The 14642-nt window shown below is 39.0% G+C and overlaps 1 protein-coding gene across 2 annotated transcripts; it reads left to right on the forward strand.

Annotated features, from left to right (window-relative positions):
• The first annotated feature begins 971 nt into the window (after positions 1–971).
• Positions 972–13195, forward strand: LOC145783331 (DNA polymerase eta-like). Of its 2 annotated transcripts, none has more exons than XM_082595178.1 (16): positions 972–1166; positions 1940–2074; positions 2572–2703; positions 2859–2950; positions 4451–4608; positions 4812–4915; positions 5298–5417; positions 5824–6013; positions 6571–6737; positions 7517–7572; positions 8202–8585; positions 9307–9404; positions 9702–9782; positions 10100–10346; positions 11230–11437; positions 12796–13195. In XM_082595178.1, the coding sequence occupies exons 1-16, from the start codon at positions 1030–1032 to the stop codon at positions 12950–12952; spliced, it is 2466 nt and encodes an 821-aa protein (XP_082451304.1). In that variant the 5' UTR covers positions 972–1029; the 3' UTR covers positions 12953–13195. The 2 variants fall into 2 exon arrangements, with proteins under 2 accessions (XP_082451304.1, XP_082451305.1); XM_082595179.1 differs by having other exon boundaries at positions 11230–11441; positions 12796–12954.
• Positions 13196–14642: the final 1447 nt, after the last annotated feature.

The following is a 14642-nucleotide window of genomic DNA, read 5'->3' on the forward strand; positions in this document are numbered from 1 at the left end:
AACATGTTCAAAAGGGTTTTAAAAAACATGCACCCGATAAATAAAGAGCCAAGAAATTTAAAAGAATACAATAAAAAATACCATCTGGCAACCTTGTGGTTTGCGAGGTTTGCTACGTTTGCTAGGTTTGCGAGGTTTGCTACATTTAAAGACGGCCCACCACAAGTCTGAAATATGAAAAATATATATTACCGTATATAGTGAGAACTAAAATATCATATCATTCAAATTACACAAGCTAGCTGATGTGCAATTATTGTTTCCAAAAATATAGTAGCCTATTAAAGTCTTGAATGGTTTACCGTAACTCATAATTGTTTGTGATAATTTGGCTAGGAGTCTCAATGACCTACCGTATCTTGTAGCTTATGATTGCTTGCTGTGGGCAACACTAAAAGGCGGAAATGCGGAAGGCGGAAATAAGCTGGGCGTGAAATGTCGTATTGTCCGCAGAAGTAGCGATTTAATGCCGATGTAGAAAACGCGGAAGTACGATCTTGGCGTCCATATTGTTTAACATAGCGATAACTTCATCATGAAAGAATGAAATGTTGCAACATGGAAAAAGGCGGAAATGCAATTTTTAACAACAACTCACCACCGAACCTACTTTTATGTTGAAATATCATTGAAAGATATTGTTTAGAAGCAATTGTGAGGTCATTAAATACTTTGACTGTTTTAATTCCACAGTTATTGGAGTAAATTTCGAAATTTAATGGAATTTATTGAAATAGGAAAAAGGCGGAAATGCGATTTTTAGCCACAACTCAATACCGAACATTTTCTTATGTTGAAATATCATTGAAAGATATTATTTAGAAGCAATTGTGAGATCATTAAATACTATGACTGTTTTAATTCTAAAGTTATTTCGACTTATTTCCGTGCTTCCGCATTTCCGCCTTTTAGTATTGCCCCTTGCTGTTAGTGTTAGCACATCATTGTTTTATATTTGTTTAGGATACCTTATGGCTGCTACTATACTTTGCAAGGTCTTAATCAAATAGCATTAATTAGTTTGGTTTAATGATGGCCGCAAGTGAAAGGATCATTGTTCTAATTGACATGGATTGTTTCTACGTACAAGTGGAACAACGAAGGGATCCAGAAATATGTGGCAAACCGTGTGCTGTTGTACAATACAATAAGTGGAAAGGGGGAGGGTAAGCAATAGAGTTATCTGGTTGTTACATTATCTCAACTTCTGAGATTCATTTTATTATTCTGATTCGTCGACAAACAAACAAAATTTTTTTTAGATATTAAGCTTTCCATCTAATATATTTGCAGATGTTTTAAGATTTTAATGTCATATTTTTGTTTCACAGACTTATTTTTGACACTTTTCTGGAGAGAACGAGCATCAGGGCAATGCTTCAGCATGCAGCTTTTAACTTGCTACAATGGCTCTTGCCACCATACTTTTTGAACATCTACCATTTTCACTTGTTTGACTTTCTTAGATTAGAATACATGCTTATTTATTCTTGGAGATGAAATAAAGAGTCCAGTAATCATGAGCAATACTGGAACCACTGTAGGTTTGTCTGCTAAAGCATTGTCCTAGTGTCCGATGTTAGCAATTTAGTTGTATTTGGCCACCTTTAGTCCTTTATCTGCAAAATAAAAATTTTGTGTTAGAATCTTGAAATATCTGTACCTGTGACCTTTTGTAGAGGTAACAATTTTTTCCATCACTCTGTCAGTCTAGAGTGTGTAAATATTAAAATGTGGTTTATTGAAATTCATTAGTCTATTACAATTTATGTTTGCTTGCTGTTAGTTGCAGGTTTGGCATGGGAAGTAGATTGTACATTTACTAAATTTTGCATCATCTGTAATTTTTACTTTAAAAGGTTTATAAATTTATTGTATGGCGTACTCTGCATTATTTTGACATGGTATACAGTGTTGGATTAATTTCTTTATGCAATAGAATTATCGCTGTGAGTTACGAAGCCAGAGCTGACGGAGTGAGTCGTAATATGCGTGGTGATGATGCTAAGCAGAAATGTCCTGATATAATTCTGTGTATGGTTCCGACTGCTAATGGCAAGGCAGATTTGACAAGGTATGTATGGTCACAATTTAAATGTTTTGTTTGCTAGTTATTCTAAATAGAGCTCTTAAATTAAGGTGTTCTCTTGCCTTCACCCCTATTGCCCCAATTACAATATTTTATTTTAAAATTTTGTTTTGTACTTTATGCGCTCTGAGAAAGCACATTGCCGTTAGTGTGTGTAACGTCAGTGAAGCAATGAAAACAACTGGGGTTGTATGTTTTTACTTTTGCATCATGATTCATCACACTAATGTTGCCAGAGAAATAGATACTTCTAATGAACATTCAAACTATTCCGTGTTCGGAAATGAAACATGGAAATGTCCCAGACAGCAATTCAGTCATGTTTTGATCAATGTTTGTAGATGTTGAATCAATGTAAAAAATGGCTGATTTGCTGTTTGGGGTCATTGAGTAGATATGTGTAAGTAATGTGAAAATAATGCCATTTTCTACAAGGTTACTTACTCTTTTTCATTTTTTTCATAGTTTTATTCCATCCACAGATATCGAGATGCAGGAGCTGAAGTGATTCAGGTCTTGTTGCAGTTCAGCGGCATTGTGGAAAGAGCAAGTATTGATGAAGCGTACATTGATCTTACTGACGTTGTGGATGAAAAAATTAGCAAATGCAAAAGGTATCAATGTTGTCCTTTGTTAATCTGTCAATTGTTACCCCTGCTGTGTATTCAGTTCACCTGTGTATCATAACTGTTGCATCATTATGATACTTGTCATTCTGTGTATGGTACTGAGCAAACGTTGTATAAATTAATAAAATTGAAATTTTTAGTTTATCTGAAAGTCTTCCACTGACCACAGAACTAGAACACACACATACTGTCGGCTATCCCAAAGATCTCATCGATACTGCTGATAAATCAGGTGATAAAGCATATTTCTTATCTTGTGAAAGGACAATTCCAGGAAAATATGCTTTAAAAATGTTAATCTTAAAAAAGCCACAGAAAAGTAAGCAGGGATTTAATAAGTAATAGCTTAATTTACATACAATTTCTAATTAAATTCACTGCATCAATTACACATATATCCTACGCAATGGTTTCTTAACAGTTTGAAGTATACATAATGTTTCTCGGCAGCCGATTGTAGCAAGAATTGACAGCGATGGGCACCGTGTTTCGTCCATGAGGCTGGGCGGGCGAAACACCGTGTCTGTCGCTGTTAATTGTCTATTGCTACAATCGGCTGCCGAGAAACATTTCGTTGATTGGATGATCAAGTGGCTGGTGTGGAAGCTACACCGTTGGCGTTATGGTTAGCGAATCACAACTGCTCGCTGTACTAGTGAGTGCTCAGCCTTGTGCTGATAGCCAGGAAGAACGCCTCTTTCTTCACAGTTTAGAGCAGTGCTTTTCAACGTTTAAAACAGCGGTACGCACTGTTTGATTTCACGAAATTTTCATCCGCACAAATAAAAAAAGTAGTTAGTTTGCAGCTATATTTATTTTCTTATTTGTGGAATAACAATGGAAGGGTATGGATCAAAAATACGGAGTAAGCAAAATCTGCAAGGACGGTAAAATTAACGGAAAAAGAAAAGGAGGCAGACCACCAAGGCGATGGCATGACAACATACAGACATGGACCGAATTCAATTTGACGACATTGGGCGAGCTACCTATTAGATTATAAACATCCTTAATCACTTGGACCAAAACGCCCAAACGTGTTGCAATATAGCCATACGGTAGGCTACATTCTCGTGTTAACTTCAACAAGTTGTACACTTTTAAATTATATTATAAACTATAAAACCGCAACCAAAACGTACACCTAGCCCAAAAACCCGCAACGACGACTGCTGAAATTTTCCTTTGATTTCAAATCAAAAATAGTACAATTTCAAAAAACCGCAGAACTGGCAACCTTGTAACGGGTAACGGCCAACCACATGAAAAGACTGAATTAGCACGAGGGAATCAAAGACACAGGGCTATTGCCAATTACTATACGGCTTATATAAATTATTGCACGTAACGAAAAGTAAAAACCATGGGCTATTTTCATCCGCCTCATCCGCACCATCCGCACCACGTTTGTCATCCGCATTACAATTTTTTTCATCCGCACAAGTGCGTACCATCCCACGGGTTGAAAAGCACTGGTTTAGAGTATGTTGACTTGCTATATTAAATTTGTTTCAACTTTTTAACTTTGCAGAAGATGCAACAAAACGCCAATTAAACTTGAAATAAAAAACACTAAAAAAATTTGCACTGATCAATGACGTGGACAAACTCTTTGTTAATTAATATAACAACAACGTTAGCAGTTTTTCTCAGCTTTATATGCGTGGATGTCAACTAGGCTACTGTGGTAGGGTTTGATTGTTTGGGAATGAAAAGATGATTTCGGTTTTAGATGAAAGGATGCGTGGTTTGATGGAGTACATGGAACATGCTGGTGAAGACAGAGATGCTACTCGTCTGTTGATGGCTGCCGCTATAGTGGAGGAAATACGCTTAGCTATCTATGAGCAGACAACATTCCGTTGCTCTGCAGGCATCTCTCATAATAAAGTGAGTGAGATAACATTATGTGCTGCTGACATATTTTCTACTGTGCCATTTTCAATTTTGCATCATATCTATGATGTCACCACACTATCACATTAGAAAATTCTCTGTCGCAGAGGCTGCGAGACATTAGCTTTTCAAACACTTGTGTGAAGAAAATGATACTTTGACTAAGAAGTCTAATAGAGCTTTGATAATATTTACAGGTATTGTCAAAGTTGGCCTGTGGGATCAACAAACCTAACAAGCAGACCATTCTTCCCATGGGTGGGGTACCGAAGTTGTTCAGGACTATCAAAATCGGAAAAATGTAATTTTATTACCAAACTATAACTCTAATAATTTTATGTATTCGCTGTTCAATCACTTAAGTTTTATGTTATGTATATAAACAAACTTTTTAATAATAATAAATTAAGTTAATTATGATGAATGAAAATATCGCAGTTCAGAAGAAAAGGTGAGGTGAAATATTAACCTTTTTTATTATCTTTTATTTTTATGGAAGAGTAGTAATTTGCTCGGCTACGCCTCTATACGGCTGCATGACACTGTCTGCTATGTAAAGGACTAAAAGCAACACATATCTGCGATGGTTACAGCGCTATACAGTGCAAAACACATATTATCATTACTAAACGTCCAAACCTCTATATTTTACACGCGTAAAACACGTTATTATTACTCTCTAGTCGCAACTTAGGCGGCAAACTCGGCTATCAGTTGAGTCAGGATTTCGGGATTGAATGCATTGGACAACTGACTGATATTCCTCTCACGACCCTGATACAATCCCATGGTCAAAAGACAGGGTATGTTGCCATTCATCACCTTATCCAATTAATAGGACCCATGCAGTTTTTTTGTGTTTTTGTGGTAAAATATCACAACCAAAAGCGGTTCGTGTAATCTCCTAGGTTTTGTAACTGCTTGAGTTTTATGAACCACATTCCTGCGACCAATAAATATCTCAATGCTCAGTGCTTCCTACACAGCAATTACATTAAATATGCTTTAAACAAGTTTAGACACGTTTTTGATTATAAACTTAAAATCAACAATAACAAATTTAAAATACTATTGATGTACTATTGATTGATGCATTAATTATATACAATATTGACGCTAAATGCCATTTTTACTTAAAATGTAAGATAACAAAAACTGGAAATGTAGATGTAAGTGTGTGGTATTGTTATTGGCGCAACTTTGTTTCAGGGAATGGCTCTACGAGATATGCCGTGGCATTGATCACGAGAAGGTCAAAGAACGTCATTTGGCTCAATCTGTCGGCTGCAGTAAGACATTCAGAGCTGATGAGATGCTGAACAAACGGAGCAAAGTGAAGCATTGGCTGGGATGCTTAATGACTGAGCTCAGTGAAAGACTAGCAAGAGACAAGGAAATGGTGATTTATAGTTTGATAAATCTAAACAAATGATTTGGAAGTTGTTAGTTATGAGGTCACAGTGGAACCAATTTCTTGTATAGCGCAATTTGTTCTGTTTTGGTTTTATTCCCTGTGTTTGATTCCTTACATTCATTCACATCACAATATACGTCGTCAAAATGAATGTTTTGGTTTAAATTGATTTATCTTCCAGCGGCTAAATCAGCTGTAAAGCCATTACGCACGTGTTATTTTTAACTCTATAACACCCAGACTGGCAACAAATGTCCACGCAAAAGTTTCTCCGAAACATAGTGGTAGCTTTCCACTAATACCTGATTTGCCTCCCTTGTGATTGTAAAGCTTTGAAATTGCGGGTTTTATCGTTCGCATTGATGGTCATGCTAAGCTTCCCAGTCAGCAAATTAGTATTTTTTTACAGTGATTCAACGTCTGCAGACATTTAGACAATGTAAAAAGGGACTGATTTGCTGACAGGGTTATTTAGGTGCAAAAGCAGAAAGTTACAATCCCAATTTATAATTGTATATACATGTATTTATTTTTTTCCCCAGAACAACCGAACAGCGAGTGGGTTGACAGCTTACATTGGAATGAAGGGAAGGAAGGCCGTGTCTCGATCTTGCCCCATCACTAACTATGACGCGGATGACATCGGACGGAATGTTCTCAATGTCCTGGAGCTGCTGAACGAGAACAAAGACCGCAACTCCGACTCATGGTAAGCGTTTAAACCAGGAGTGACGAACCTTTTTGCGGTCGCCGGCCAGTTTGTCAATTACGCATGAGTTATCGGGCCACACAACTTTTTAATCGTGACGTCATAGATTGGAATCGACCAAAAATACAAGGTGAAGTTGGTGAATAGTGTTTTCACAACTTTACCTTATAGCGTTCCTATTTTCTAACTTTAAACCCTGAAAGTTAGTGTTTAGGGCAAGAAAATAGCAAAGGAAAGGTGTAGCCTACCATTGAAGGCATAAAACAGCTTTGAGATGTCTTTTGACTCTAATGCATGAACGATTGTCAAATTGTTTTGCGGGCTGCACAAATTTTTTTAACGGGCCGCTGGTTCGTCACCTCTGGTTTAAAGAATGGATTTCAATCAACTTGCCTTGCCCGAACCAGGCATCGACGGCTTCAGATGAATATTTATTATTTAGTCTCTTTCTTGTATCTGATTTATAGATCATTGTTTTTGCCTTGCTATTAAATTGTTTCTGATAAGTTTGCCGTGTTTTACTTGTTAAAAAGAGAAGTTTCAGTTTTAGCTTTTTTATAACGTGACAAAAAAATTACATTTTCCGATTTTGATATATTCCAATAGAAATGCAGTTTGGTTCACTTTAGTGCAAAACTACTTTATTTGACTTTCCTGCAAGCCATGGAACTCGCAGCATCAGGCTAAAACAGGTCGTTTGTATCTACATTTGTACAGTTAACAACGATCATGCTGCTAAAAGCGAAACTCATTTATTGCAACCATACATACATCACCAGGTATCCTGCCATCACCATCATAGGAATATCAGCAGGAAAATTTAAAAGCAACCAAGGTATGAGCCGTGTAGTCGCTGTCTTCTCACCAAGTCGCTTTTTGTTGCTCAGTAACTTGGAGTAAGTTTTCACCAGTATAACTGCAGCTTATCTTACAGCATACAGGTTGTTGAAGTTGGGCATGTTTGCGTTGTTTTATTATCTGTCATTGCTGTGTTTTTGCCTCATGCAATCAGAGTCACGCAATTTCAATGCAATGTGTGGCTGCCGCTTCACTTGCAAACCGAGAATATAAAGTGCACTTGTAACCAGGGCTGTGGAGTCGGACAAAAAATATGCGACTCCGACTTGTCGGTTTATAACTGGCCCACTCCGGACACGCCAAAATCCCTCCGACTTCACAGCCCTACTAATAACGCTGATTAAAGTGGGATCAAAGAAAATGGCAAAAAGGTGAAACACGACAACGTGTCTGAAACGTAAGTTAAAAGAACGCAGGTGGAAAGTTAAATGCATAAATATAACGTAACTGAAAACACAACAGTTAAAGCAGAGTTTGTCATTCGATGCGAAGGTTTGTGCAAGACATGCTACTTCCACATTGCAATTCCTGGTGTTACTCCTCACTTATGGGTTTGTTTCATCGCTATGCGTCACAAACAGTTTCAGTGCACACACTTTTCTTCAGGTGCTGAAAGGAACAAAACTAAACCGGTGAGCAAGAAGCAATCCATGGATGCATACATGTCTCCCATCCCTCGATCCATGGAGTCACATCCAAACACGACAGATCAAACGAGTCAGAGCCTGTGTTTAGAAAAGAAGAGTCAAAATGAAGAAAGATCTCCAGTTGTTGTTGTGTCGAGCAAGGGGAACAAAGAAGTAGAAGACAATAATGAAGCTGCAGCATTTCAGACCCCATCAGGAAAACTGAATAAAAAATCGAAGAGGAGCAAGTCATCACTGGATGCAAAGCGATCCTTTTTCGACCGGATGAAGGAAATCGGAACCAAGGGAACGGTTTGCAAGATAGAAGCTGCCTTTGATCGCCCAATTGAAAACAAAGTACCTGGTAAAGTAATCACTCGATTAATTGTTATTGATATGATTGCAACGCAGCTGGTGCTGTTGAAACTTAAGATTCCAAATGCTTTGTAGCTGGAATACATTGATGGAAGGTTATTTCCTAAGCTGATTGCAGAATGCAGACTTTCTTATAATCAGCTTGCTATGATTATTAGTGTATAACTGTATATCCACTCCAGTATCCACTGTAAAATCGACTTTTATTTCATAAAAAAATTAGTATCGACACACTCATCTCGGTATCTGCGACCCATGCAGGTCGTTTTGTGAAAAAGCTTTTATTTTGCGATTTTCATTTTCAATTTAATATCACTATTTTCCTATTCCTTTCCTACGATGTGACTACATTGCTATTCCGAGCTTCCTTTTGCTTTGCTAGGAAAACGACAGCCGCTATCATCCCAAACCGGTATAACGGTCTGGGTTCGAACTCAGGCCCAACAAATGCGTTAACTGAGATCTTAAACATTCCGGTTGGTAGCCACGCCAACTCAAACCCAACCTCTGACGTCGATCAATTAAGTGTATTTCAGCATAGCCCACATTCGGTTCAAAGTACAGTAGCAGATAATATATCATATTTTTGTTATTTATGTTCAAGTAACACTCGAAAAAACCGTGCGGTTACCCTAGACAAGGTGCCTCCACATTACTTTACTGTGTGCATGAACTACTTGTTTGATTATGACTGAGTTGTTGTGATCCAGGTGTGGATCATGAAGAGCTTGATTTGAAAAAGAAAGGAGTTCCATTGCAAGATCCTGGAGCAGGACCAGATGCTCAGAGAAACACTGAACAGAACATGGTAAATAAACATCTCAAATGTTTTGTGTTTTTATAATTGCCTTTACCATTGTCCTTGTTGAATAAATTTCATGTAAAGATTACGAGATGTTGATATTTAAGCGCGTTCCTTTGTGTAGTTGAGAATAAGAACAATTTCCAGTGAGCAAACCAACTGTTTTTTACATTGATTCAACGTCTGCAGAGGTTGAATCAATGTAAAAAACGGTTGATTTGCTCACTGGGAATTGTTCTTGTTCTCAGAGTACAGACTTTACATTCAAAGAATGGCAACACTTACATAGATTATGATTGACAGGAGTCAGTTGGGGATCATTATAACATGAAGGACGTTGATATGGATGTGTTCAACTCTCTTCCTCTTTATTTACAGCAAGAAGTGGGTGGTTGGATAGCTTTGTTTATAGTTTTTGTAAGAAGTGCAATATATCTAGGATGAGATGCAATAAATTGAAATTCGCTTTAGCTGCGTCATTTATACATGACTAGAGATTTGTGTTCCGAAAGCCTAGTGCAAACCGCCACTAGCACAGCGAAGTCGCAGCATCAGGCGAAAACAGGTCGTTCTATCTGTACTTGGGAAATAAATGGATAAATATTGTAAATTTTGGATAAGAAATTACTTAGTTTAAGGAAAGTATGTTTATGAAAAATTCTACATTTTTTGGCCTTTTTTTGACAAGCTTTGTTTTTCAGATAAAATTTACTTCCCAAAAAACGGCTGCATTAATACCAACTCAGCCACATATTTCTCCTCAAAGCAAGCGCCGTAAGGTGGCGCCACAAAGCGGACAGACATCCATCTCCAGATTCCTGAACCCAGTCTCTCCCAACTTGGAAAAGAAGCCAACCGATGATGCTCCGGTGTCAGCGAAGAAATCGCTGACAATGAAAACGGCCAGTAAGCGCAAGGATGCAAGAAAGAAAGCGAAACAAGAGAAAGGTACGATCGATGCAACAAAATAAGCTGGCCAGGCTTGCATTGATTTGTTTGCAGTTATTGCTCAAAGAAAGCAACATGCTAGAGTATTTGCGTGCGTGGAAAGATAGTCGGACAACTCGGCATGCGACAACTTAGTAAGTGCTTCAACTCAGCAAGTAGCCTACATTTGGCAAGTCAGCGAATGAGATTTACTTGCTCAGGTCGGACTTGCTTGATCATCGCTTGTCAAACTCATTTTGCTGACTTGTGACATTCAAAGTTTTGGCTTGCTCAGTTATTACTTGCTCAGTTTCATAATTTACCAACTTCAGCTACTTGCTGAAATGTTGCTAGCTCAGTTGTCACTTGCTCTGTTCACAACTGCTGACTTGTTGGAGACTCGCGTAGAAATACTCATTGGAAAGCTGAGAAAACCTTTTTTAAGGCGCTACGTTGGCATTTTCTTTTACCACACACGAAATTGTCCGAACTTGTATTGTTTTTTGCCTGTGGTCACAGACTTAGTCCAGTAAACCACGCCGTGAGCAGTTGAACCGTGCTGAAAAGTTAGTGTAGAAGCTGCCGCCTCTCAAAAATAATTAAAAGTATTGACCCTGTCCGCGACCTCGTGGTAGAAAAGACAGGTCACGTGTTTGATTTTGTTTGGTCTATGGCTTCCCAAACTATGGGTCCTTAAACGGGGCTGCAAATCGTAATTTTAAGGCCCCAAACTAGTTACAAGTGGGCCTAGAGTGCATAGTTTGCACTGTAACCTGCCCACCAACGGTCGTATAAAAATTATTTTCTAAAATTGGGTCGCACAATAATAAAGTTTAAAAAGTCCTGTCAGTTAAACAGTTTTTTAATTCGATTGTCGAACCGTCTCGTGTGTTCTTCCACCCAGCTCGCTCCACTGAAGACGCCGCGAACGCTCTTCCTCTCGGATTTTTCCGCGCCAGGACACAAGCCTCCGCTGCCATCCGGAACGCGGTGGAGCAGTACGCGGTGACGTCACAGAAGAGGAAAAATGAAAGCGGGAGCACTCAAGCGAAGAGCAAAAGGATCAACGACATCAACTCCATGGCTGGCCAAGCTACACCATGTCCTATAAAGTTGGTATTTGAATGTTTCCTCCTTATCCTTTAACATTGGCTTGACCATTTTTGCTTCCACTGTTTCTCCTCTGCCGATCTGCTCTATCTCTTCTTTACCCAAAATTGCGCGTGTCAGTCATCCTAACTTAACTTTTGTCTTTGTGTCACTGTGCACCTCGCAAGTGCGTTCTCTACTCCTCATATCTTCGCAGCATACCACTAACCTGCACTTAGCTAGCGGGGGGAAATATTTACATCGTTTTTGCATCCAACAATATCCCATACAACGTGATGCTGCGGTTGTCATGTAATCTTGGAAGCTGTTCTAATATCATTAAGATGTCTTCGAGAGGTGTCGTAACCTGTAATAGGGTCTGCTACTATTCGGTGAGTCCGATTCGGTGGGTTCCTAACCTCTAACCCCTAACCATAACTCCTAACTCCTAACCTTAAAACGGCAATGATAATTAGGCTACGGTACCCGATAATTTAAAAAAAAATTGAAAAAATCCCCCGTTAAGGGATCGGACTCACCGAAACGGGCCATTCCGCCTGTAATAGGTCGGCATGCCGCGTAGCATGGTGTAGAGCAGTGGTTCTCAACCTTTTTGTTTTGGCGGACCCCTTTTGGTACCTTCGAAGCGGTCGCGGACCCCCAAAAAAATTTTATCTGAAATTTTGGTATATCGCTTTTCCTATAATTATAATGGAATCAAATGTTTTATGAGTTTCGAAACGACACACTTAAAAGAATTTGGTGAACTCGCGACACACTTATGACTATTGATGACATTAAAGAAATTATGTTATGAGCTTTATGTTGGCACATCAAAAATCAGTAGGCTATATAATCTATAATTATGTTGATTTCATGTTTTTCTATAAATTTTATCAAAAACCAATAGAATTTTGCGACCGTTACAAACAATTTCTTCCTTTTTTCGTTTCTAATCAATCTTAATTCGTTATAATCTTTTTCATCGCAAAATTGTGAGTGGTGATAGACTGCTGACCAACGTTTGTATTTCTAAGTTAAGCATTGACCAATAGACTACTGTCTCAAAAAAATTAAGTTGAACATAGCCTTATTAAAAAATTAATTCATTTATATGATATTTTTTTAGTTAGAAACCAAACCTTTGAACTTTCAAAGGACGTACAGTTTGAAAATCACGGTAGCCTAATACACAAATAAAGCACAACCAACCAATTTTTACATTTCGTAATTTATCAATTATGCTGCAAACTCGCAAGCTTTCACGGACCCCCTGAAATTGCTTCGCGGACCCCAAGGGGTCCGCGGACCCCCAGTTGAGAACCACTGGTGTAGAGCGTATTGATATGAGACATTAATATGCATTATTTTTGCCTTACAGCGTTTCAGAGGATGGTTCTGAGGAAACAGGGAAGAGTCTGTGGAGTTCAATTATTGTAAGCCAAGACACATACACGTGTGAGTTGTGTAAGGCTAATGTTCCTACAAGCCAGCGTTCTGATCACAACCAATTCCACGTTTTGCGTGACCCGCATTGACCTTCACGTTCTGTTTGACCTACTGTGACCTTCACGCTTTGCGTAACCTCCCAGCGTTACGTGATCTGTTGTGACCAAGTTTCTCTCTTCGCCTTTTTTATAAATGTCACTGCCGATTGGTATCGACAAGATGGTAGCATTGCCACCTTACTCAGTTTTTATGACTTGTCAGTTTTGTTATTTGTGTATTGCCTTCAGATATTTGTTATATTCTTGTTTGTACGGTTTATTTTAATAAATAGTAGTTCATAAAATTAATGTGCTGGTCAACAGGCAAAGGTTCAGCGAATGCTTTGATTGAATTGTTTCTACACTTGCCCAGTATTTATATCTACCCAGACAGCCAAATTCATCATATTTACATTGATGCAACGTCTGCAATCACTCTAAAAATAACGGATTTTGCTTTCTGAGTAGTGGCCTAGAGAAGTTATATTCTGACCAACACTGACTCGGATGAGTGACCATCTTAGCAACAACAACAAAACCAAAAAAATCGGGCAACGTCGGTTCATTTCTCGGGGTATGCAATTCAATGAAAGCTCTCCTCCATTCAGCGGCACTTGGTGCTGGTGGATGGAATAATCTATAGGCACCAAATTTCTCAGTGACCGGATTTGCGGCAGTGGTTAAAGAAATCTGCAAGTACGTGAAAGTGAAACTTCCTACGTTAAGTTTAAGGATAAAGCTTCCTGGATCAAGCTTCTAAAGATGCTTTCTCTACCGATACTGTACCAATCAAACGACACGTAGGCTACCGCACCGTACAAATGTATATTTCGCACTGCTTATCATTTATACCGTAAAAGATCGCGGGAAATTTTAGGAGATTGAAAGGAACCGCGAGCAAAAACATTTGGGAAACCCTGGCCTAACCTATCGATAGAAAGATCGAGCCGACCAAATCCGTTTGATTGGAAATCGTATTGTAGCCTATAAACTTGGTGGATTGAAACCGTGACAAGAAAGGATCCGAAGACAAACATTTCACATTCAAATTTGGGCTACAAAAACACACTGTTTTAAAAATCTCGTTTAGTTCAATCCAGGGAGCGTTTGCCTCCTGGAAACACAGACAAAGTATCTTTATTCCCAGTGTATTTGCAAGGTCGGATTAAACAATTTAGTTGCCACCATGACAAGGATTTTGTCTTTGGACTATTACCATTTGAGAACCAAAATAGTTAACAACCGCTGAAATTTCGCTGAAACTGGTGTCACACAGCTCGCGTCTGTTCAGATATTATCTGACCTCCTTGGAGGATCACAACTGTAGCCTACTGTTGCGGTGTATTGGCGCAGGGCCGGATTTAGCTGATGGGGGCCCGGGGCACTTTTAGATCGAGAGGCGCCCGTGCAAAATTTTTTTCTTGCCTACGGCGCGAAGAGCCAACGCTACGTCTACAGTAGCATCGGCAGCAGTGGTCAGCGCGTTGGACTCACAGTCGAGAGCCTGCATGTTCGACTCCAACCACCCGCACTTGCTGTTGTTTCTCTGGGCAAGAAACTTTACGATAATTGCCTCTACCCAGTGATCAATTTCGAGTAATGGGTAGTACCAATTACCAAATTAAAGTCATAAGTAGAGTAGACAACCGGAAACAGACATTGCAGTCGGCTGCAGCGTGGGTCAGGTGTACGTCGGAAGGCGTACACCGATGCATAGCGCTCAAGTCCGCTTTCCCGCAAT

Source organism: Aplidium turbinatum, chromosome 14 (genome assembly GCF_918807975.1).
Source record: "Aplidium turbinatum chromosome 14, kaAplTurb1.1, whole genome shotgun sequence".
In the NCBI taxonomy this organism is placed as follows: Eukaryota; Metazoa; Chordata; class Ascidiacea; order Aplousobranchia; family Polyclinidae; genus Aplidium; species Aplidium turbinatum.